The sequence below is a fragment of the Manacus vitellinus genome, unplaced genomic scaffold (assembly GCF_001715985.3).
Source record: "Manacus vitellinus isolate BGI_N305 unplaced genomic scaffold, ASM171598v3 scaffold_53_pilon, whole genome shotgun sequence".
Taxonomy (NCBI): Eukaryota; Metazoa; Chordata; class Aves; order Passeriformes; family Pipridae; genus Manacus; species Manacus vitellinus.
Genome location: NW_021940637.1, coordinates 819,522 through 842,473, shown reverse-complemented (window position 1 = coordinate 842,473; position 22,952 = coordinate 819,522). Strand labels below are relative to the sequence as shown.

At 42.1% G+C, this 22,952-nt stretch overlaps 1 protein-coding gene across 3 annotated transcripts in view; it reads left to right on the top strand.

Moving 5' to 3' along the window:
* HMG20A (high mobility group 20A) overlaps positions 1–7,090 on the top strand; it is a 38,666-nt gene extending 31,576 nt beyond the window's left edge. For all 3 annotated transcript variants that reach the window (XM_018081524.1, XM_018081525.1, XM_018081523.1), the window contains exons 8-11: positions 95–170; positions 1,050–1,265; positions 1,907–2,050; positions 4,311–7,090. In XM_018081524.1, coding sequence (XP_017937013.1) covers positions 95–170; positions 1,050–1,265; positions 1,907–2,043 — 429 coding nt within the window. In that variant the 3' untranslated portion in view covers positions 2,044–2,050; positions 4,311–7,090. The remainder of the gene's footprint in view (positions 1–94; positions 171–1,049; positions 1,266–1,906; positions 2,051–4,310) is intronic.
* Positions 7,091–22,952: the final 15,862 nt, after the last annotated feature.

Genomic DNA, 22,952 nt, shown 5'->3' with positions numbered 1-22,952 from the left:
TGGTCTCCCTGCTCTTCTATTTTCATGATCAAAACAGTTAAATGAATTGCTGAAAACAAACCATTGAGCTCTGTTATTATTCTTCCTTTTGCAGAAAGAAGCAGATACAAAGGAGAGATCTGTCTTTGACATTCCAATCTTCACAGAAGAGTTCCTGAATCATAGTAAAGGTAAGTCAGGCTCTTGCAGGATCCTTTCCTTGCTCTTCTAGAGCTCTTGCCAGATGCTGCCTGACTGGAGAGTCCTTGCCCTCTCCCATCCCAGCTCAGGTAATGACTTGGGTACAGTTTCTGCTTTTATCTTACCTCTGTATGAACACAGTGGCTGCAAAGCAGGGGTTTTTTTACTTTGTCTTCGCTAAATAATCTTCTTAGAATGTTTCTGATGTTTAAGCTCCCTGTGCTGTTATTCCCAGCAGTCCAAGCTGGATCTACTGTTCTGCAGAGCAGCCTTGATTAGAAGGGACCTTAAAGATCAGCTAGCTCCAAGAAACACCTAAGATATAGCATGATGATGATTCAGGCTGGTTAGCAGTATTTTATCCCCACCACCACCACCACTATGTGGAAGAATCCACTGATACTTTTTCTGTTACTCTTTTTTTTCATAGCTGTGTGTCCCAAGAGCTTAGTATTTTTTGCCTAGAGATTTTTTTAATGGAACAGAATTCAGATTCAGTTACTTTTCATGATGATCTGTAGAAAAGTATTTTTGTAACTGGTATCTTGTTTGTAGGATTCTTACTACTGCTGCTAAGCTCTGTCATTCTGAATGCATTTGAAATTAGTCTTGCCATCTTCCTCCCTCAGCAATTCCCCTCTTCACTTCCATTCTGATGCTTTGAATGTTTTCTAGTTTGTCTGTCTCTCTAGAAATCAAGTCTACTTCAGTACTACTGTAGGCACTATTGGCACTCTATGATCTGATGCTTTTCATCTCTAAACCAAAGCTGCACTGTTTACAGTCGTTAGTTGAGCACTCTAGAACATTCATCCCAGGTATGTTTGTGATAGTTTTTTGACTCCCTGGGGACGGGTCGATGTTCACAGCCCGGGAAGCTGAGCTGCGGCAGCTGCGGAAATCCAACATGGAGTTTGAGGAGAGGAACGCTGCCCTGCAGAAGCACGTGGAGAGCATGAGAACTGCCGTGGAGAAGCTGGAGGTGGATGTGATCCAGGAGCGCAGCCGCAACACGGTGCTGCAGCAGCACCTCGAGACCCTGCGCCAGGCACTCACCACCAGCTTCGCTGGGGTCCCACTGCCAGGTAAGGCTGTCTGGCCTGTTAAATTTAACTGCTTGTGTGTATACCATGTTGTGAACTCAGAACACGTGGCCTGCTGTGATTGTTCTGTGCTCTTGGCTGTTTCTGAGCTTTTGTTGTAGTAGATAATGAAATATTTAAAATGCGGGCAGGGGGAAGCGTAGTGTCAGTGCTTTATTTCAGCATGACATTTATTTTCTTACTGCTCTTACTCTTCCTAATAAAGTGAGACACGCATTCAGTCCTTGCTCTACTTGACTTGGTTTATGAAAATGTTACTAAATGGAAAAGACAGGACCTGCAAGTTCTTTGATTAAAAGAAAGGCCGTGTCTGTATTGTCAGCTGCCAGGGAATCCACTTAGGTACTATGAATGCCCAGCTGAGAGAGTTTGTTATAATCAACCATGAGACCCAAATCAAAGAGAGCCATGCTTCATTAGTCCTCATATCCTTGGGACTACTCACTTTGTGGAGTTAGGAGGACACTGTTTTACAGAATCTGTCACAAGAGGTGGTGCATGGCAAAATCACCTCCTATAGCAGTTTACCTGTTGACACAAATCACCCTTAGTGTGAACTTTTTGGAATTGCTGTGGTCATGGAAATACCCTGTGGCTCATTTTACTGCCTTAACTAACTACAGGTAGCGGGGAAACACCCACGATGGAAACTATTGACTCCTATATGAACAGACTGCACAGTATTATCCTGGCAAACCCCCAGGAGAACGAGAACCTCATTGCCACCGTCCGGGACGTGGTGAACAGGCTGGAGCGCTAGTGACTGGGTAAGTGTTCCCTCCCAGGCTGCTCCTGCCAGCTCCTCTGTACCTCTGGCACCTGTTCTGACGCTGATTCTTGTGCTGATCACCATACTGTACAATCAAAAAGGTTTCTTCCTCAAAGCCGTGGGAGCAAGTTGTCTTAATGAAAGTCAAATTGGGTCGAAAGTATCCAACGGCATTAAAGGGTTCTGAAATTCCCCTTAGCTCCAAAATCTTTTTGTATTTGTATGAGGTGAGTAAAAGTACTGACAGAGTGGTAACAGAGTGACTAATTTAGAGGGAGATTCCTTTCTTGAGTGAAGTAAACCAGAAAAATTCAGCATTAATTGTAGAATCTGGTGGCTACGGGGAAATTTTATTTGTCTCAAGAGGTTACAGGGGAGCTCAACTGTTATAAACTGAAAATACTCTACAACTACCTGCTCTGTAGCACCTGTACCACAGCTCTTCTGTTTATGAAGGTTTACATGTAAATGAAGCACTGATGTATGGTTTGGGCTATACATAGCATTTGCTGAGACTCTAATTTCATGTGGCTTTTGCATAGATTATTATTGAGCTCACGATTCTGTGTTTTTGTTCCTGTTCAACAGCTTAGGAAAGTGTAATAGAGAACAGAGTAGAAAACCAAATCTACAAAGAAATAAATACCAGTCTTTCTGCATTACTGTGCTGCTTTGCATTTCCCACACCTCCTACTCCCCCACTTCCCCATGGTGCACAGCACTAGGCAGCCACGAGGAGTTTGCCCATTTCTGTTTTAACAAAGTACATACCTGCATTCTTCAGGCACTTATTATGTAGAGATCTACTGCACATTTCTTGAATAGTGTTTAGAAATGCAAATACAGCTGCCTTGTGCCATCTGCAAATATGAAGACAGGGCTTTTCATCCTTTCTGATTCTGACCTTTTGTGATACTGTGTAGAACAGTTAATTACACGTTTCCCATTATAGTGTGGCTTGAGCTGGAAGATCATTGTCCTTCCGGAGGGTAGCCAGATGGAACGGACTGTAGTTCTAAGAGATGACTGAGCTCCCAGCAGAATAAAGAAGTGCCTTTACTGCTGCTATTTGTGAAGGGAACAGCTTGTCGATCCAGGTCTGGGATTTTTCAGCAGCTCATCAACCTCCTCATTTTCGGATACTGTTTTCAATTAGCACTCAAGCTCAGAAGGAGAACTGGGGGAGGGGAGGTTTTACAGAAAGGATAAGAGGGAAAGCAGTTTCTCATCCATCAGTTATTAGAAGGGCGTGCCAGGCCCTGAAATGGGTATTTGTCCTCTAAGCACCTTGCCAGAGAAATAGTATCTCAAGGCTGCTAAAATCTAGACTTCCATTCTCTTGTCAGACGGCTTCATATTTCCTAAATGTTGGACACTTTCTGTGTTCCTAAAAATGCAGGTATAATTTTCTTGGATAAACTGGATTGGGCTGTAATCGTAATTCTTGTTTCTACTTTCAATTTGAAAAATAGTACTCCTTTCACTTTCCCCTTCCCACCAAGACCTTTCCTCTTTTCAGTAGCAAAACAGTGTGAAGTAATTAAAAATGTGATTTACAGTCACCTAGTTTCACTGTATAAAGACATACATGTAACTAAATATAATGGTCTAGTAGTTCATTGGGACTGTTAATCACACTGACTTGCACTTGGCAATGATTATATTCTCTGACAATTTTGGAAGGAAGAAGTTTGGATACAGACCTAGAAAGTGGTAGAGATTCCCTAGAAAACAAGGAAGCTTTGTATAGAAAGGTTCACCTGGTACATGATAAACCATATCAACAAACTGTCATCATCAGTGTGCCTTTGTTAACATGCATATGAAGTATATTAATTCTGAATGTCATCTCTGTCAACCAAATGATCTCTTTGAGGCTGAGACACATTACAAATCAATACCATAGAAAACTGTTATGATACTCCTGAAAACAACTGTATTTCACAGATCTGAGGTGTTTTTTGGTGGCTTAGTGCATTGTATTTAGGGAATATATGACTAAACTGGTGAGTACTTCGTTTTTTCTGTACTGCATGGTAAAAACTTCTTTGTGCAAGGAAGAAGGGGAGAAGAGGAAGGGTTTTGTTATTTAGAATCTGGATGGAAACAGAAACTCAGTTCAGTTTTGTCTCTATAGGCTGCTTTGCTATACTTAAGGTTGTGTTTTCGGATAAAACATCCAGAAAATAACGCCACGGTGCCTGTTCAGTCCTGGCAGATTGTAGCCTTCTAACACTTATTTTCTGTTTTGTCTGCAGGTCTCGTGACCCGGGGAAGCTTTACAAATGTTTTTTTTGGCCAGTGTGGAATAAGAAGCCATGAGGGAAAGACTAGGGTGGGAGGGAGGATGGCAGGTTTGTCCTGGGCCCTTCCCGGGTGGTTTGTCAGGGAGACAAACAGATCAATGCATTAAAAGGTCTTAAGAAGCCACGGACACACCGCCCACTAAACACTTGGAACTGTCCTCTGTGTGAACATTTACGAGCATGCAACTTTTGTGCAATCTACATTTTCGATGAGTTCTGCTGGGTGTGAGGGTGCCTGCCTTCTGTGGACTGGCTGGCTGTGGAGATGAAATCTCAGCTCGTGAAATGAAGTCAGCGTACGTGTTGTAGTAATAACTTCGATGTGTTATATTGCCTGATGTCTTCTAGTGTCTTTTTTGGTTTGTTTTCATGTTTATCCTGTGGGGTTACCTTCCTTCACTTGTTTTCTTCTTTTGGTCTGGTTCACTGATTCTTGCAGTCCTGGATAGCAGCACTTGTGCTCTCTGCTGTAACAGGGGGTCTTCCTTGGTACACTGTCTTGTCCTGTGCTGCCTGCTATGTTTATATAAGCTTTTCCTAAGCAGAATCCTGGGGTTTTTTTGTGTTAGCCTGCAATTTCTACCAAGTGAGTTTGCTCCCTACTAGGGACTGGCTGTGGCTGATGCTTTGTGACTTGATTCTACTATGAGACAGACTTCCTCCCTCCTCCTTCTCTCTGAGCACCTCTCTTGCACATAGCATCCTACTCTTCTGTGAAAGTCTCCTGTTATCTCTTGAAAATGTTTGCAGAGCATTTTACTATCACAAAGGTCAGTGGAAATCAAGATAGAAAGTGCAATGTTAGTTCTTCTCAGCAGGGATAAATAGGATTCTCTGTTTTAGTCTAAAACCACAAAGCTTGCCCTTCCTCTGATACATGGCTCAGTCTAATTTAATGTTACTGCCTTGTTCTTGAGAAAATGATCTCATGGGGAGAACAGTTCTCTGTAAAAAGAGAAATGAGCAGGTGGATTGCATTTTTTTTTTTTATTTCTCTGCCCTCCTGAAATCAGTGCTGGGAAGCCAGGTGCCTGGAAGCAGCACATATATTTTTGCATGAATTATTAGAGCAGAGAAAGCTATTAGCAGCTAGGTCCACATAGCAACCCACAGAATTCTGCATTCCAGCCTGTATGTGCTCTCACCTTTTGTACAGTTCAGTACAGCCCGTGGAGCCTGCAGCATTCAGCATTTCATGTTCCAGTGTGACCTAAACGGCCTTTGAGTTGCATCAAGTAAGAGCTCTGCATGCCTGAGTCTGGAACCTTGCTGAGCTACACCACACCTCCTGTGAAAGTTGAAGGCACCCACTGTCTGCACTGACTTATGCAAAACATTTGCTGCCCTTTGGTTCCTGTCAAACTGTTGGTTTGGCTCAGCACTTGTTGGACATCTCTGGGCTTTATGGTAGTGGTTGAAATGCTCTTTCTTCCACGTGACAATCTCTTTGCTTCTGCATAAGACGTCTTTTAAAATTCCCTTTGTAAATTAGAGGTTGCTTTTGTTGCTGGAGTGTGTTGCAGTCAGCTTTAATGTATCTGTGACACAAATATTGTGAAGATTAAAAAGCAGTTTCTTCTCTTCCTGTGCTGTACACATGGACTTCATGCTGGCCTGAAGCCATCTCCAGGTCAACATATTGTATACCCTGGTCTCTGCTGACTCCTGGGCTTATTGCTGTAGCCAAGCAGCAGGGATTTTCCAGGTGAATTCAAGTCTTCCTTCAGGGAGGAAACTCCTTTCTCTGTCTTCTGTTTGCTTTCAAGACTTCACAAAAAGGAGCCTCAGTTTGTTGCATTGACCTCTGCTTTCTGTAACATAGATGAGACCAGCTGATGTTGACATGAGTGGGTTCTCTAATGAATGTTGTAAATCCTACAGGTTGTTAATGTCTCCAGAAGAAGCACCAATACCTTAATCTCCTATGTGTATCTTGTTTTTTTTAGAACTGGTGATGTTTGACTGTTGTAGAAAGTGGCCAAAGTGCACTGCATAGCCAAAAGCTGATTTACAAAACCCTGAAGTCTGTGGCTTCCTCTCTAATTCCTGGAGTCGTATCCCATAAAGACTCCAGAAATTCCACGTGAGGTGACGGAAGGATGCAATTCCAGGCTGTAACACATCCATGCTGTCAATAAGGGGTGGTGGCTGCAGAAGCCCAGGGCAGCTCTTGGCTCGTGGCACATTGCTCAGCCATCACTCTGCTGAGCAGCATGCAAGTGTTACGGGATAGAAAATTTAAGGTGATATTAGCTGGGGCTGACAAACCTCTTGCTTTTTCCCACAAGGAAGGGAGGGAGTTGGATTATCCATCCTGAGGCATCTGGGGGAAAACTAAGTTCTTGTTCACTGGTGATGTGACAGATGATGTTTTGTCTCATCGGGAAGCTTCTTATTTACATTGATTAACCCTATAAAATGGATTTTCTTTCCAGTGTTTTCAGAGTGTCACTTCAGTTTACATTTTTCAGTGTTGACTGATTAAAAAAAGGAAGTAAAAAATGAAGTGTGTGTCAAGGAGAAGAGTGGAATAAAATGCTTTTGTCACTTAAAGAAATGTTAAGAGAAATATATGAAAACAGAATCCATTTGCTGGATTAATGTGTTCGGAATTGTTGAGATGCCAAGTTTTCTGTACAATGTTTTTGTAATTAAATTTTGGAGCTCCTTTGTTTTTAAGAAGTTGATGTTGTTGTTTGACACTTGCTTCATTAAAATTGTTCAACGTTGAATCCATTCTGATTCACTTTTAACTGCATTTTCCAAAAGAACTATTACTAGCATCGATCTCTTGTCAGAGATTTTGGCAACTGCATGTTAACCTTTGAAAGGAAATGATGTACCCCCTCCCCCTCTCCATCTGAAGTGTCTCCCTCTGAAAAAACCAAAGGAATTTAGGTTATTATTTATAGTCATGAAAGCCTCAGATCTTTGGTTTTAGCTAATGGTTGTCAGGGTCCTTCCCCAACTTGTGTGACTTCAAATTCATCATATCTCTTGCTGAGCCCTCTTTTGACATCCTTGTCTTCCTTTGTCCTCCCCAATTTCCCACCACCATATTGATTTTGTTTTTCTGTAAGAACCTTCTGTATCATACCTCTTCCTCTCTACTTGGTTTTCTTTTCCCCTACTGAATTTTTATCATCTCTTCCCTGCTGCTCATTGAGAATGAAGCAAAACTGGAGCCTCATGACATTTGCACTTGATGTAGGCCCTCTGTAGGGGAGTTTAGAGGACTTCTGCCTGCACTGGTGGTCCTTCTGAGGTCACAGTGCTGTAAACAGCTGTGTCTTTGTTACTTTTGTGTTCACATCTTGTTATTTTGATTGCCAAATTAATGCCTGGTCTGTTTATAGCAACAGGCTTAGTACTGTCTGGTACCTGGGACAGACTATACCCTTAGATTTACAATGCCTTGGAGGTTTTTTTAAAACACTAATTATGTAATGATAAAGATACTAAAAGCAGAAGGAAATTAGGGAAAGCTTATATTGGAGAATAGCTGCTGTGTGACACTGGCTGGTCCAGAGTTGGAGAAAGTAACAGCAAAACAGGTGCATACCCAGAGGAAAAAATAAGAGCAAAGCAGCAATGAGCTCATAATAAGAGAAAGACGTAATTCCTTTCTAACCTGTGGTCCTGTGTGTGGCACCAGGAGCAGATGGTGGTAACTCATGCTCAATTTGAGGCAATGTGGTGTAATATTTCCGCTGTTTGTTCCTGTTTGTTCCCCCCTGTTTACTCTGCAGCTGGTCAATTGGCCCGATGATTAATAATCGTGCCAGGGAAGTTAGGGGGATCTGAGGCCTTTGGGCTCTTAAGAGGAAGAGATCACTTCCTCTTTTCTCAGCCAGGTTCCTGTTGATAATGTATTTGGAAGCTGAAATTAGGTCTTTTTAATCTTCTGCTTCAGTTCATTTGTATCCTTCAGTCAGGAGTACATCGAGGCCTATCCTCTACTCCTACCATAGAATCTTTCTGCTTGTGAACCACGAATAGTTTTGCTGCTTCTTTCTTCCTCATTGCTAGTAGTATTGAGGTTTTTAAAGCTTTTTTAACTTTAACTTTTTTAAAATATACTCATGATTTACCATCTTAACTGCAAAATCTCTGGATTTTGTATGTACTGTACAAAATGAATACGTGTGTGTATTCATTTTGGTGTGTGGTGAAGTAGCCACATCCATTATGTGTAATACAAGGAATAGCATTTATACAAACTGATTTATGGGTTATATTAATAAACCTGTAATTCTTGTGATGCGGGGGTTTGGCTTTTTTTAACAACTAACTGTAGACACTGATGGTTTGTGTGGCTGAAGATATAAAAATGCAAGTTATTCTAAGATACAAGGTGATTCTAAGGGAATCTGCTGTTTATTTTCCTGTTGATGAAACTGTTCCTCTCCTAAGGTTGCTAAATATTCTGTTTACAGGTTTGTTTAACTTTGGTCACTTATCCTCTGGAAGGTGAAAGGCATTCTTACTTTTCCCTGGAAGTATGTGCATTGAAATCCATCTAATTGTTTTTATAAATTTGGATTCTAAATACTTAGGTATGAAGAGTTTTGCCTGTCCAAATTTTTGGCTGATAGATATCCATCTGGTTTCCTTGAATTGAGTAGAAAAATGTTACATCAACCAAATACATGGATGGGTGGGAACAGAGAGAGTTCTAGTTTTAATTCTGGAATAATAGTCCCATGGGATTTCTCTTTCTGTCTTATATTGGCAGTTTTAGTTTTATTAAATCTGTTCTAGTGTTAATCAAGAGAGAATTCCCTCATCTAATTTATTTGAAAAACTGCTTAAGCCCAGGATACTTGCAGAGAAATCCCTTGCTGCAATATGAGGCCTTATAAATACAGTTTCAACCGCTCACCCTTCAAAATGGATGTTAACAACTGTATCAGTATTATAATTCCTCTCAGAGGAAGTTTCTTTTCCTCAGTGACACTTCAAATTTCTGCCCAAGTTGCTTTTGTTTCTTGAATATTGGAGGAGGAGAAGTCAACTGCTTGGGCTGGGGGGCAGAAATGCAGGAAGTTTATCAGGAGCACAGGATGGCTGAGTCCAGGAGAGTGAAAGCCTCTGGAAAATAAATCTTAACACCTTCCCTGGAAAGGACTGAGGTGCTTTCAGCATGAATGGTGTATATGCCTTGAAACAGCAGTACACAGGCTGTGTTCCTTGTGTTTAAATAGGGATTATGGAGGGGATTCATGTGGTCCTCCCAGGGATTGTTCTCTTAAAACACTTTTACCCTTCTCTTAAAGCACTTCTACTGCTCCTGTAAAAGAAATATTGCTGTGTACTGGCACGTGGCTTTCAAACACAAGCTATGGACTTGATGTGCAGGTGGAAGGGCTTAAGTTTTCTTTTGCTTACTGTCATTAATAATGAGTAGTTCTGGCATATGTAAATGCACAGATTCTGTTTACAACCAATTTTTTTCCTGAAAGAGGTGGTTAAGAATTACGTTCTACCTTCACCCCATTAAAAATCTGTTAAGGGACTTTGTAGGGTAAAGGCAGAAGGAATAAGAGGATACAGAAATAGAGTTTGCCTTTATTCTTGAGGTTCATATTCATCTAATGCCAGTGCAGAAATGATTGAGTTTTCAGCTTCAGTAAGTTTGAATTCAGGCCTGCAAATTCCATACATTCTTGAAGTGCTTTCGAGGAGGAAAAATAGCAAATGTGAAAATGGAATTCCAGCTGCACCCTAGTTTCAGGACTTCACAGTTACATGGTAAATGTGCATTTCCAGATGTCTGAAATCTCTGTCCATGTAAGGAAAAGAACCCATTTTCTGCTGGGGAGAGCAGTGCCCTCTGATGATCCATCTTGGTATCTCCATGGTATCTCAGAGTGAGAGTGAGAAAGCCTGGCAGTGTGGGCCAGAGCTTCTGCATGTGGAAGCTTAAGTCAGCTCCCTGGTTTTGTTCTAGGCAGATGGCAGTTTCTTGGGGTTTTGGTGTTTGGGGTTTTCTTAATAACTTCCTAGCTTTGTTTCATGTGGATATATTGCTCTTTTCCTACCACACTCTGGGAACTGGTCAGGGTGGAAGTGGTACAGCAAGTATTCCTGTGTTACAGCGTCTAAAACATGGACTGAGCTTGCTTGTGTTTGAAGTTGTTGTTCTGAGAGCCAGGAAGGGCTGTGATGAGGTTTTTGGTTGGCTAAGGCTGACTCTGTGTTGGCTGAAATGTACAATTGGCACAGCTGACTTCTCCTGCTTCCGAACCAGCAGGAGCTGTGGATACAGAAATCCATGTCATGGAAGCTTTGCAACTGTTGGTATTTACATAGTACCCTGTCTGCAGAGCTGGTTTTTGAGTTGGGAGCCTGCAGCAGCTTCACACCTCACCAGCACTGCCAGCTCTCTGGAGCTAGAGCATGTACAGCGTGGTGGGAGCTGCTTCCCTATGGTCTTACTCCAGCCAGGAGCACCCCTGCCCAACTCTGAGCTTCACTAACACATCAAAATAATAGAAAACTACTCAGCTTCTTGTGTGTGTGAACATTTTCTGTGTTTTGTGAACTGGCTGAGCCCCTGTTGAGGTCTGGCAAGCACTTGGGTTTGTGTGAAGTAAGTAGAGGATAGAAGAAGAGAAGCAGGAACTCCTTTCTGGAGGTATCTTGCTTGCATTTTGGTTCACCATTTCATGAAACTGCACACAGACTGTAGAGAATTATCTCCTTTTCAGCACCCAGGGCTGTCAGTAAATACATGACAATCAAAATCTAACTCCTGACTACATGCTGTTGCCCTTATCTGTATGTTTTCCTGTCCTGCCTTTCTTTCCCTCTCTTGCCCTATTGCTTTGTGCTGAGTTGTCTCAACTTAAAACCCAGCTAAAACTGACTGAGTGCCTCTGCCAGCAAAGATTTTTCTTATAGAGAAAGTTTTATTTTTCACAAATGTCACTGGAGGAGTAGTGAATTTGGAAGGGGCCCACAACTACTGCAACTTTAGTGTTTAGAAAAGGCAAAACTATGGAAGTAAGTGTTTTAAATTGGGTTTTTTTCTGTGAAACAGGGGCAACAAATGAACCCAGCAACAGTGCCCATTCTCTCTGGTACCACTTTCCAAACCAGATGCTGACAAAACAAACTGAAGGGATAAAATCAAGACTGCTTAATCTGGGGGAGGGGGTGAGGGGCCAAGATCATGTTACTGATAAAAGAAAATACACAAAATAACAAATTCCTGGCTTTCTCCCTTGGGGTGTGCGACCAACTGCAGAAGGAATGTTTATGGAAGAATACATTGTGCTGTTTAAGCATGCTTCAAAGAACAAATCCTTTCTTACCTTGTAGAAATTCATGTCAGTTTTTTCTTTGCTTTCTTTCAGCCCATAAGTCAGTAGAAGTGATGTATTTTACCCCTGGGCCAGTTTGTACAGGGGTAGCTTAATCTGGGCACGTCCTTACCTTCAATTGGAAGTCTGTTGTATTTAATGGGGTGTTAACTCAGTTTATTCTCTGGGATTTCTGCAGTAATTTTATTGCCTGCTAAAGGAGCAATTTGAAGCCAGATGAAGTGTAGGTATGCTCTGTAACATACCTGCTGAGCTTGGCAATGCTGCCTGGATACACTTCTGGTGTTTATATTCTCATCACAACTCTTGCATCTATTTCCCTGGTAGTCCTGCTTTGAGCTTGAGGGTTATCTCCCTTCCTTGAGGAAATGGATCCATAGGTACTGCATCTGGTCTGTTCCCAAAGCTGTGTCAAATGTTCTTGGCAGTGCAGACAGGCATTAGAATAATGGATTCTGAAGTCAGATTTTACAAATGAGGCTGTTTGGTAAGAGTTCAGTGATGCTGCAGCAGAACCTGAAGGGAATTACAGTCCAAAGCTATTATAATGTCAGAGAAATGGGTTCCTTGAATGCTGAAGCACTAACAGAACAAAGACAGAGGGAAAATCAAAGACAGAGATCAAAGATTAACTTGAAGTGGGCAGGCTGTGCAGTGTGTCAGACTTTCTTATTAAGACTTCTTGGGTGTGGCTGTTCTGTGAGGGAGGATGGTGTAGATCAGCATCGATGCCTTTGGACACAAAGCTCAATTGTTCAGTCCTCTTACATAGGTGGTCTTACAACTTCTTTGTCATAAAAGCACAGATGACAGTTTTGTGAACATTAAAAAACCGTTTGGATGTTACATTACTGGGCAGTATGTGTTCAGTGTGAATGAGACACACAGTGTCACTTGTATGTGGTATTTTGGAGGGCAGACTTCACTCACTTCACCAGAAACTTCTGGAGCACACCTATGGCCTGAACTAATACCAAGTGTACCAGGTTTGTTTGTCTCAGTTCAGTTTGTTGTCATGGGGTTTTGACATTTTTGATCTAGTAAGAAATACTTCACGATTAGATCAACTGTTTTGTGGAGCCAAAGCTTCAGTGGAATTTCAGTGGACTAAATTCATGAAAATTTAATCACTGACTTTGCTGGAGCCAGGATTTCACCTGCAGTCTCCAGCAGTTCTATGTGTGGTTATGGATTATGAGCCCATAAGGAAGCTGAAACTGGATCTACAGCTTTTCCTGGGCTCATCCAATGTCTCTAATCCTGCAGATTCCCTGAGGAATATGCACGGGGGGTTACCCTAAGGAAAATCCAAGAGGAATTCCTGCCATGTGTTGCCTGGCTGACAAAGGGAACATTTCCTCAGCTCAAGCAGCAGTGCTCTCTCACATGTAATGGGGTCACTGTTTCTCTGCCAAGTTCCTCATGTTATTGATACTTTCTAGCTGGGTTCCAATTTGATGATAAAATTTCAGCACTTCAAATCCTAGCAGTGAGAGGGCTTCACATCACCAAAATGTCAGTCCTGTCACTTAAAGAAACACTTCTGTTGTTTCCTGTCACTGCTGCTACTTTTTCTTAATGATGGGAAATTTCAGTTGGATTCTCAAGTTCTTGACTAGTAAATTCCCTGAATCCACTGTTTCACTACCCAGGGCCAATGCAAAGAAGGTGCCCTGAGGGTGAGGTGGGAGGACTGAGCCTGCATCCCAGAGGTTTGTTTTCCAGGCTCTGAGACAGACTTCTGTGTGTGACACGTACTAGTTCTGCTTTGTGGCCTAGTCAACATATTAATGAAAAATACTCAGAGTTCAGTAATGGAGATGATAAAAGAACTGATGTAGACAGAGTTCCTGGGCAGTGGGTTTTGTTTTTCTCTGCTTCACTTCTTCATTGTGCAAATGAGGAGTAAACATCATCCATTTAGACAGAGCTGCCTGAAAAAGGGGCTGTGTTTTAGGCTGTGTGTTCAGGAAATACCACTGTGACCTGAACTGCAATCTATAGGTTTTGCTCTGTTAATTCATTTACCTACAATGATAGTTTTGGATATGGTTAAGAGGATTTGGGATGGGAAATGGTAATTTCTTGTTGGCTTTTTAATTATTATTTAAGGTAGACTTGTGGTATCTTTTTTCTGTTTGAGCTGTGCTGCCTGAAATAGTGCAAATATTGCAGCTAAATCTTATTTTCATTATTCTTTTGCAAGCTCTGACCTTTTAAGAACACAAGCAGAACTGATATCTATACAAGGAGGTTGCAAAGGTCTTGTGTAGCCTTTTGAAAACAATCCTGTTTTGTTTGCATGACATAGTAGTCAGAAAATGTATCAGGAAAGAATAAAGGATAAAAGAAAACGAATGACATGACTGAGTACAGCAGCCAGAAATAACCTCCTGACTGGGCTTGTTCACCTAGACAGAAATTATCAATGTAATGGAAGTGTGATTTTATACCATCTTTAAGCATAAAGGTGTAGCTTGCTTAGATGTACATTTATGTCAAAATTCTCAATTTTGGTGGGGATGCATTAATAAAATGATCCAATATTAAAACCAGTATCCACATAGTCTTACATAATATAACTGTATCAGTCTAAAAGCTGATTTTTTTAGCATACCAATGAGCCCTGTCTGGGTTCGTTGTCTACAGACAAGACTGTGCATAGTAAATAATAACCATTGCAAAAAAATAATTTCTTGGGATCCTAAATTCACTGCTCTCCACAATCTATATCTTCTCTTTACCGGGCTACCTAATTTCTTCTGAATTTCAGTCTTGCTCCTCACCTGGGTCAGGGTGAAATGTGTTTCCACTGTTTGGTGTTTTGTTGGGTTTTTTTTTTAAGATTTAGAACAAATGACAGGCTTAAACCAAGGGGTTTAACTAGGGAGGGAAGGACACTGGGTGCTGCTTCAGCTAAAGAAAGAGTGGCACTGCCAGGAAATGTGTGTTGGGGTTTGGAGTTGGTCATCCTGCTCAGAGGATGGAGCTGGGTGTAAGAGAAAACTAGTCAGTCAAAGTCACTTTTTCTTTCCCACACAAGGGGCAAGTCACAGATGAGAAATCTTGTTTTATTAACTCCATCTGAAGTTTGAAGAAGAGAACAGGAGTAAACAAATCAGATTTAGGCTTCGCTGGTAGATCTAGAGCTGACTTGATTGCTGCCCTATAGGGAAAGTTTCCTGTCAGCTCTGCATCTCCCAAGAGACATTGGGATGAGAAGGTTCAGAGCTAGTGTCAGTCTGGATGGTTCAGTAGTTTAAATGTCTGGTTTGGGGAGGTATGTTCTCAAACAAAGCCTTCTAAATATAAAATAGTCTTGTGAAGTTTTCATCTTATGAATATTCACTTGTTGAATTTACATTTTGTTTTTCATCTCTGAGCTCCTAGAACGTGGCCTTGCACAGAGGACAGCCCTCCCATCTGTCTGAATCAACTCTGACAGAAACTTTCTGCAGCAGCAGTGCCTTGTTTAACATGTCCATGCTCTTCAGCTGCTTTCTTTGAGAACACTTTGAAGATCCAGCCACTGTCACATGCAAGCCCCAACAATCTGAAACTCGAGCAGAATTTTGATCTCCTGTGCACCCTTGAATGTGCTGACTGCAAGCAGTGGAAGTGCAGGTGGAACCAATAATACTGCAATTTTGCCTCGAGAGTAAAGTTGACTGGGCAGTGTTCTCAGTACAAGAGGTTCTTGATGAACTTGGGAGAGAGCAAACCCATCTGTCACATGCTCATAGGGCATTTGGAGTGGCTGCCTGGGAACTGCAGGGATCTGCTGGGGTGGAGGATTATCAGATGTACCTGCCTTCTCTATATATAGACATGCTGTGGTTTGTGACCTCTTCTGGGACCATCAGCTATTGCTGTCACTCCTCTGCTTTCAGATGCATTGCAATCCTGGGAAAAGGAATGAAATGCATAAATAAGGGTGTGCATTCATCACAACCCCCCCTAATACTCTTGGATGCATGATTGCTTCTAGGCAGTGGGGTTTGTTATTCTGTTCTCATTTCCTTTCTTTTCTCAACTACGTATCAAGTTATTTCCTAACCCAGCTTCATATGGTGGCTAATGGAACAAAATTGATGCAATTGCTCCAAAGGAAAAAAAAAAAGGCTTTTAGTCACTAGGTTCTAATTAAAGCAACCCTTTTTTATTTTTCAGAGGAGAAAAAAAATGTCCTTCCCAGAGCCCACTTTCTTTGTATCAGATGAATATATATGCAATAATTTGCCAGCCTGATGGAGACAGAAGTCGAAATATGCTTGGAGCAGTTATATTCAACCACATGTAAGTGCTGGCACTACCTGAAGCTTATTTCTCCCACAAGGTGATATTTCTACCATGTAATCTTGCTGCTTCCTGCTGTAGGCAGTATTAAGGGAGAATGTGTCAGAAAATTTGTCAAAATGCCTTTCTGTCAGAAGATTCTGTTTTAGTTATGCCCATGGGGGGAAAAAAAAAATGCATAATTTACTTGAAAATTCATAGTTCTCAGGTTTGACCAGCATGAGTTCTAGGGGCAGGTCCATATGCCCAACTGCAGAAGCTTCTGTATTTACAAATTGTACCCACAGGTTCTCCAGGGAGACAGTTTCTTTGATCTTGCCTCTTCTGTGTGCTTGGTTGCTTAAGCAGATGGACATGAGGAGCTTTTCCTAGTATATCTCTGCCTTCAGGAAGAAAACAAAACTCCACACCTATAACCATCATGATTAACCAGTTAAATTTCACATGTGTGGTAGGTTCTCTGTGACCAAAGCTTAGTGGGGCTGTGGAGGCAGTGGGAAGAGTGTATTTAAGGAACTGTGCTGCACTGATGTGGTATGGACTGCTCCTTGTACCAGCTGGATCTAATCTGGTGGGAGGGGAATTACCTTATCTCTAAACCTCATCTCCCTTCCAAATCCACCAGTAGTGTCAGACTGAGAAATCAGTGCTTAGGAGAACAAAGACTCATCACAAATGCAGCTTCCACTCCCAAGTGCCAGCAGCATTTTTTTTTTAATCTTCCTCCTGTATTAGTGAATCCACTTAACAAGGCTTCCCAGGGTAAGTCATTGCCTGACCCACAGCCATCCCCAGGAGGAAAAGGGTGATGGAAGGAATGAATTGCAGCTAATACAGAGTAGCCTCAAGACCTGATGAAAAGACATGGTGGATAAATGTGCAGGAGGCTCAGTACATGAGAATCTCTGATTTTCTTCCCTCTATAACTGTCCCTGTGCTTCAGAACAGCTTTTCATAATTCCCTTCCTTTACTGTCCTCAAGACCAAACAGCCTCTTCCTCCCCACTCAGAGCATTTAGGCTCTCTATTCATACAGAACGATTCCCTTTCACTCCCCACAGAGCCTGAAAATCCTTCCTGTCCAACATTAAAAAAAAAATAAATTTTTCTCTGTCCATCCCATTCCTCCTGGTCCCCTGCACCTGAGCTGGCTGTATCTGAGAGGCTCCCAAGCCTGTAAGTGATGCTGTTTGCCTCTGAGTCAGAGAGGCTTTTAAATCTGAGTGTAAAATGAGCCTCCTCCAGCAGTAAACAGCCCATCATACACCTCCTTTGAAGTTCCCATTTAAATAACCTCCAGGGCTTTACTAATGCGGGAAGCCAGCAAGAGGAAATAATTCCCTCCTTCTCCTGCTCCCCTGTCCAAAGCAGGGAAAATGAATTCCCTGGCAGAGGAGGGACACTGGTTTTCAGGGTACTGCAGAGGAGATGAACAGCTCTCACTTGCAGCTTAGTTAGTGAGTCAGCACGTATTCATTCATGGATGCAATTTATTAACTCATAAACACTACAGATGATGGTGTTATCACTGTGATAAAGTAATTTTAATTTGCTGTATAATTTATAAGGTAGCTCCTGCATCAGAGGGAAGCCTGTACCTGCTCATGTGTCCAGGTCCTGGCTTGGTGCTAGAGAGGGAAGAGACAATCAGGGAAAAAAAAAAGGAGGGGTCTTGAGCAGGACTATGGGAGCTGACCTGGTTGCAGACCATTTTTTGCTGGTTCTCCACCCTTGTGGATTGTTCCTGGTGCTGCTAATTCATGAAGAGGTGGATGTGTGTTTTCAGGCCTCCAGCTCTACATGTGAATTGATGCTTATATTTTTCCTGAAGGCAGACAGACACACAGCAGGAGCACAAGTGAGTTTGTGTGACATCTGACAGCACTGGAAGGGTGTTCAGTAGTGTGCTGGAAAGGAGGGCATCCTGTGCTGGATGGGATATGTGATGTTGGATGTCAGCATGGGCTGATGTCATGTGGCTACCAAATAGGGAAGTAGTAAAGCCTTCTGAGACCTTTATGGATAGTATGTGCTGCAATGATTTAATGGGACAGCTTTCTAGTGAGACAGCAGGGAGGGACTGGGAACTGTGGGACCTGGTGAAGTAACATTCTTACTTGCCTGGATATTACTTGTTTGCCAGGTTGGTTAACCAGCCAATACCTAAATGAGTCCCCTCCTTTGTTAAGCGATTTATTAAACAGTAAAACTTATCCAAATAATTAGACTTCATTAGTGCAGCATATTAACTAGAGACTGCCCTGAAGACATCTTAGTCTGAAGCTGCCTGAGGTTACTTTCTCCTGGGATCCAAGATGAAGTGCTCGCAGATCCCTGCATTTTCAGACTGCTCTTAAACAAGTGGTGGGGCTCATGTTCCCCAAGGAGAAATACATGCTTGCCTGAACATGTTGCTACTTGGTCCTTGGCCTGACTGAAAATGTGGGGAGTTTCAAGGCAATTATACCTGCACTAATCATAATTTGCTCCTTCATCTGGGAGTATCTGCCTCTGTGCCTGTGTTTATGTTAAGTTGCTGAACAATTTGATTAGGTGCTTTGAATAAACTGTGTAATTATGCCATAGATACTCCTGATGCATATGTTATTTTTACTATCTGAGTTATCACTGCCTATTGTTGTAGTGCAATAACACTTAGAGGCTGTTATTAGAGCTGGAGCTCCATTGTGCTGGATGTTGTACAGACATACAGTAACCTGCAGTCTCTGTCCTGGACAGGTTACAGCTTCACTGTACTGGGCAATGGCCCATTAGAGCAGCCTTATTAGGCATTAGTGCCCAAAATAGTTGCATGGTTCTGTAATGGAAATGGCCTCACAGACCTTTTAACCTGTGAAGGCAGCAGTGTTCCTGAATTCAGCTCTGTCCATGTTCTGCCAGCATTATTAGTGCTGAGGCTTGTTAGACAGAATTTTAAGAAATCTCAGTTTCAAGTGTGGTTGGAACTGGTCAATTCTGCTTTCTCAGTGAGTCCTCCTGAGGGTAGAAGAGTAGAGCCAGGCCATCCTCTTTCATATCCTCAGCATGGGGTTCTCTTTTGTCTGTGAGCTGAATTCTTTCCCAGTTGTTTTGTACTTCGCCCGATTCCCTTGACCTTGTGCCAATCAATGATGGGTTGTACAAGCCCCCATCAAAACCACTGCAGAAGCCAGAGGAATGCCAGCTTTACTGTGTACTACATTAAGTCAAATATTTTAAGCCTATTTCAATCTGCTCCTTCAGATTAAAAAGCTGCTAAAAAGCTTCAGCTTTGTCTTGATGCATCTGCTGCTTCATGACCAATGAATGGCATGTCCAGGACTGGAGGCTGTGGGTGGGAGGATGATATTTTGTGATAAATGTATCTGATGGTGTTTTATGTTCAGAAAGTTTTTTTTAAAAGCCTTCCACAGCAAATGATCAATCTGGTAGAGAGATTGCTGAAAGAGCATTTAGGGCTCCTTTGACTCTGAGGAACAAGCAAAGTCTAAAAAGACCACACACCTCTAACCAATGCAAAGTTAGGCTGTATTTTGCTTATGCCTCTTTCTTGCTTTCCCCTCTGTGGTGCTGTTTCTGTTACATTGGCTATAACTGCAGAATATTATTCTGTAGTATGTTATGTATCAGATCTCTTACTAATTCTCTAACCCCTCTTTACAGTTTTGTGGCTGAAAGATTAAATCTGCAAAGCATTTATATGAAAAACCCATAAAATAGCAGATTGTTGGGGTTTTTTTCACTTGCTTTGCATTCAGTTTTCAGTGTCAAGAGTTCAGTGAGCCACATTCTGTGGTGATGGGAATCAATGGTGGTAGAGCTGATTGATTTGAATTTAATGGTATGAGGATTTCCTGAGTAAGCTGGAGGGCTGGAAACATTCTCAGAGACGTAGCTGGTAGAGCCAGTCTATAAAACCTTTGAAATGATGAAAAGGCAAAAATATCAGACTTCTTCCTGTTAGACTACTGTGATCTGTCACAGCACCAGTGGTAGAAGGAGGAGAGGTGCAGAGGCTACAAAAGACAGCTCATATTTCTTCAAATGGCTGGTGGGATTTAGAACTGGTTTTAGCTCACATGAAATTTTGGGACTGAGGCCAAGCGCTGTTTCCGGAATTTGCGTTTGACCCATGGCTGGGATTAAGGGCTTGAATTTGATTTACTTTAAATCTGAGGCTGAACTTGGTTGACATCTACCGGTTGGGATTCTAGGAAATCAAAGGAAGCTTCATTGACTGATGTGAAATTCAGTTTTCAAATACTTTTCAGCCATGTTCCAACAACAAAATGAGAACCCAGACTGGTGATGCTTAGGTCTGACCTCAGCACCCTCATTTCTCCTGCATTTTGGAATGTGAGGTTGGCAGAGAAGAGAAAAAAGATGTCTAGCAAATAGACATTCAATTGGCTTAATATACAGACTATTTTGCTGCAGTGTAGCTGGAGCCTCTTATTAAGAATCTGATAGCACTTCTAAACAAGGAGAGCTGTTCCCTTGGTGGGGGCAATCTCCAATCATATGCCAACATTGCTTTTGACATATTTATGACTCAAATAAAATCTCCCATCTGGTATATTTTAAAATAAAATTGAAAATTTATCACTTTGTTTTAGTTGGTTTGTCGTTCTCCCTGAGAGAAGATAGCCAGGCTGAGATTATTGCATCGGCAGCCTGTCAGCTGAGGTTAGGCTGAGGTGTGATTTAAATTTCAATATTTTCCACATTACAGCTGTCTGGGGTGGGGAAATTACAAGAAGAAAAGCAGAGAGTCTGTTATTTTTATTCATTAGTCTCTCCTGATTTGTTTTGTTTTTCTTTTGGTTAGCTCTACTCACCATATAGAGCACCTGGAGAAAAAAGATACTTCCTGTTTTTCTGGATTTCCACAGCTTTTGCTTGGTCAGAGGCATTTGGGAGGGATGAGGCAGAACCCAAGTGCTGTCTACCCTCTTGCTCTGCCATCAGGCTGGGCTGTGATAGCAGGATGAGATCCTTTTCCATGTGTGGTGCTGTGCAGTTCACAGTGTTTAGAGAGACTGTAACTTCTGGCAGAGCCAATGGAGTGATGTTGAGTCCCATGAAGGACCAAAGGAGAGATGTGGATGGCCTTTTGTGTCACTTAACATGGAGAGATGTATCTAAGCAAGTCTAGATTTCATCACAGTAGAGAGAAATGGACACTTCTGGAAGCAGGAGCAAACATGCTGTTTCTAAGCCTTTATGGTGAGTTTAGCTCAGGCATTCTTAACAAGCTGCAATAGATGAAATGGTCACATACCACGGGATTTTTTGGGTGTCTGGAGTGGGTGTGGAAAGTGAAGCAGCTGAAGCAGAGTCTGGTGTTCAAGCTGCAGGCTGGTCACTGGGATTTCCCATTTAGCCTGTATTGGACAGAAGCTGTGGAATAGGAGTGCTTTCTCTGTATGCAAACCTTTCTGAAGTGGAAGACTGTCTGTAGGCCTCAGGCATGCAGCAGTGTGTTCTTCCTCATGCTTCTGATGAATGCTGGAGTCCTGCCTGGCCGGTCTGGCATTGCCCAGCAATGCATTTGATTAGGTGCATTTGTTTCTCTTCAGGTACTCGATAGTCTGACTGTAAAATTATCAGAGGTCTTATCTGGGCAATATAGGGGAGTAAAATGCCTTTATCCCCCACCTCCAGCAGTTGCTTTGTTGCTCAGATGATGACTCAAGCTGTAGTGGAGCTAGGGACTGCCCTCCACTGCAGGTGTAAAGGCAGTAAGGTGGGAGAGCACCCCATGTAAGGGTTGCAGTACTTTACTCCCCTTAAACTTGAATTCTTGAGTACCCTAGACAGGGGAAAAAAATGGCAGAATTGCCAATGAATCTCCAAATGGCTTATTGGCTGGTGCAGCAGAATGGCAGTCCAGACATAGTAGCTTATATAGTTCTAGGCTGGCTCTGGGGAATTACAGCAGCATTGCAGGTGCTTCTTCTGGGAGAAGATCAGATTCTACATGGGAACTATAGTCACTGAACCTGTGTGGGGCCAGATGTGACCTCAGCCCCACCTCTGTGTGCTGTGCTGTGAACTACAGGGCAAAATGCAGCCCCCCCAGTGCATTAGGCTTGTTATCTCCAGCTTGTACTTAAGACATATGAATTATCTCCTATGGAGCACATACATAACACTTTTATGCACCAGTTGGGTATTTGTGTAGTGTGTTCCTCATTTCTAAAGTGTGCATTTTGGACTCCTTATTACGTGCAATGGGATTTTGTTCTTCTGATATATATTTGTGCAGGTGAGCATATGGTTAAAGATTTGCCTGTGTGCATTTTAGCACAGCATTAGGGTATGGATAAGTCTTTTGGGAATAGTGTGTTTGTTTATGATGGTGTGCTTTCACCAGTGTACATTCTGTACACATGCAGTGCCTATGTGTGTGTGTCATTTCGTTTGATTGTTCTGTTTTCCTGTTTTCTGGGCTGAACAATTATGGGTGTTTTGTTGAGTGCATCAGATACATTATTTCCTTTCACAGCAATTGTACATTTGCTAATGTCAGATTTATTCTAAATGGATACACAGGTGCAATTCTTCATTCAGTAGACCTAAATTTTGTTACATGGAATGAATGGATGTTTTGTTTGCATGCTCAGTGTATGTGTGCTCCCTTGGTACACATGCTCCTGTTGTCTATAGAAAAAGGTGCTTTGCACTGAAAATAATCTGTGCCTGCCTTATGTGCTGTAAATGTGTGTTTGTGAACATGGGGCTTACAACGTGTGTGCAGGGTGTGTAGCAAAAGTGTGGCTTATGTCTAAAAATCCATGTGCTCAGTTTTATATTTGTGCCATGTGAGCACATATTTCCCTGCATTTGCTGGCAGAGTTACACAAGTGTTGAGTCTTCATACTGTTAAAATAACAGAGGAATTGTCCACATATTTTCTAATTTTTTAAAATGTCCTCCTGCTTCCGTGGTTTAAATTTCTAAGTGTCTGTCC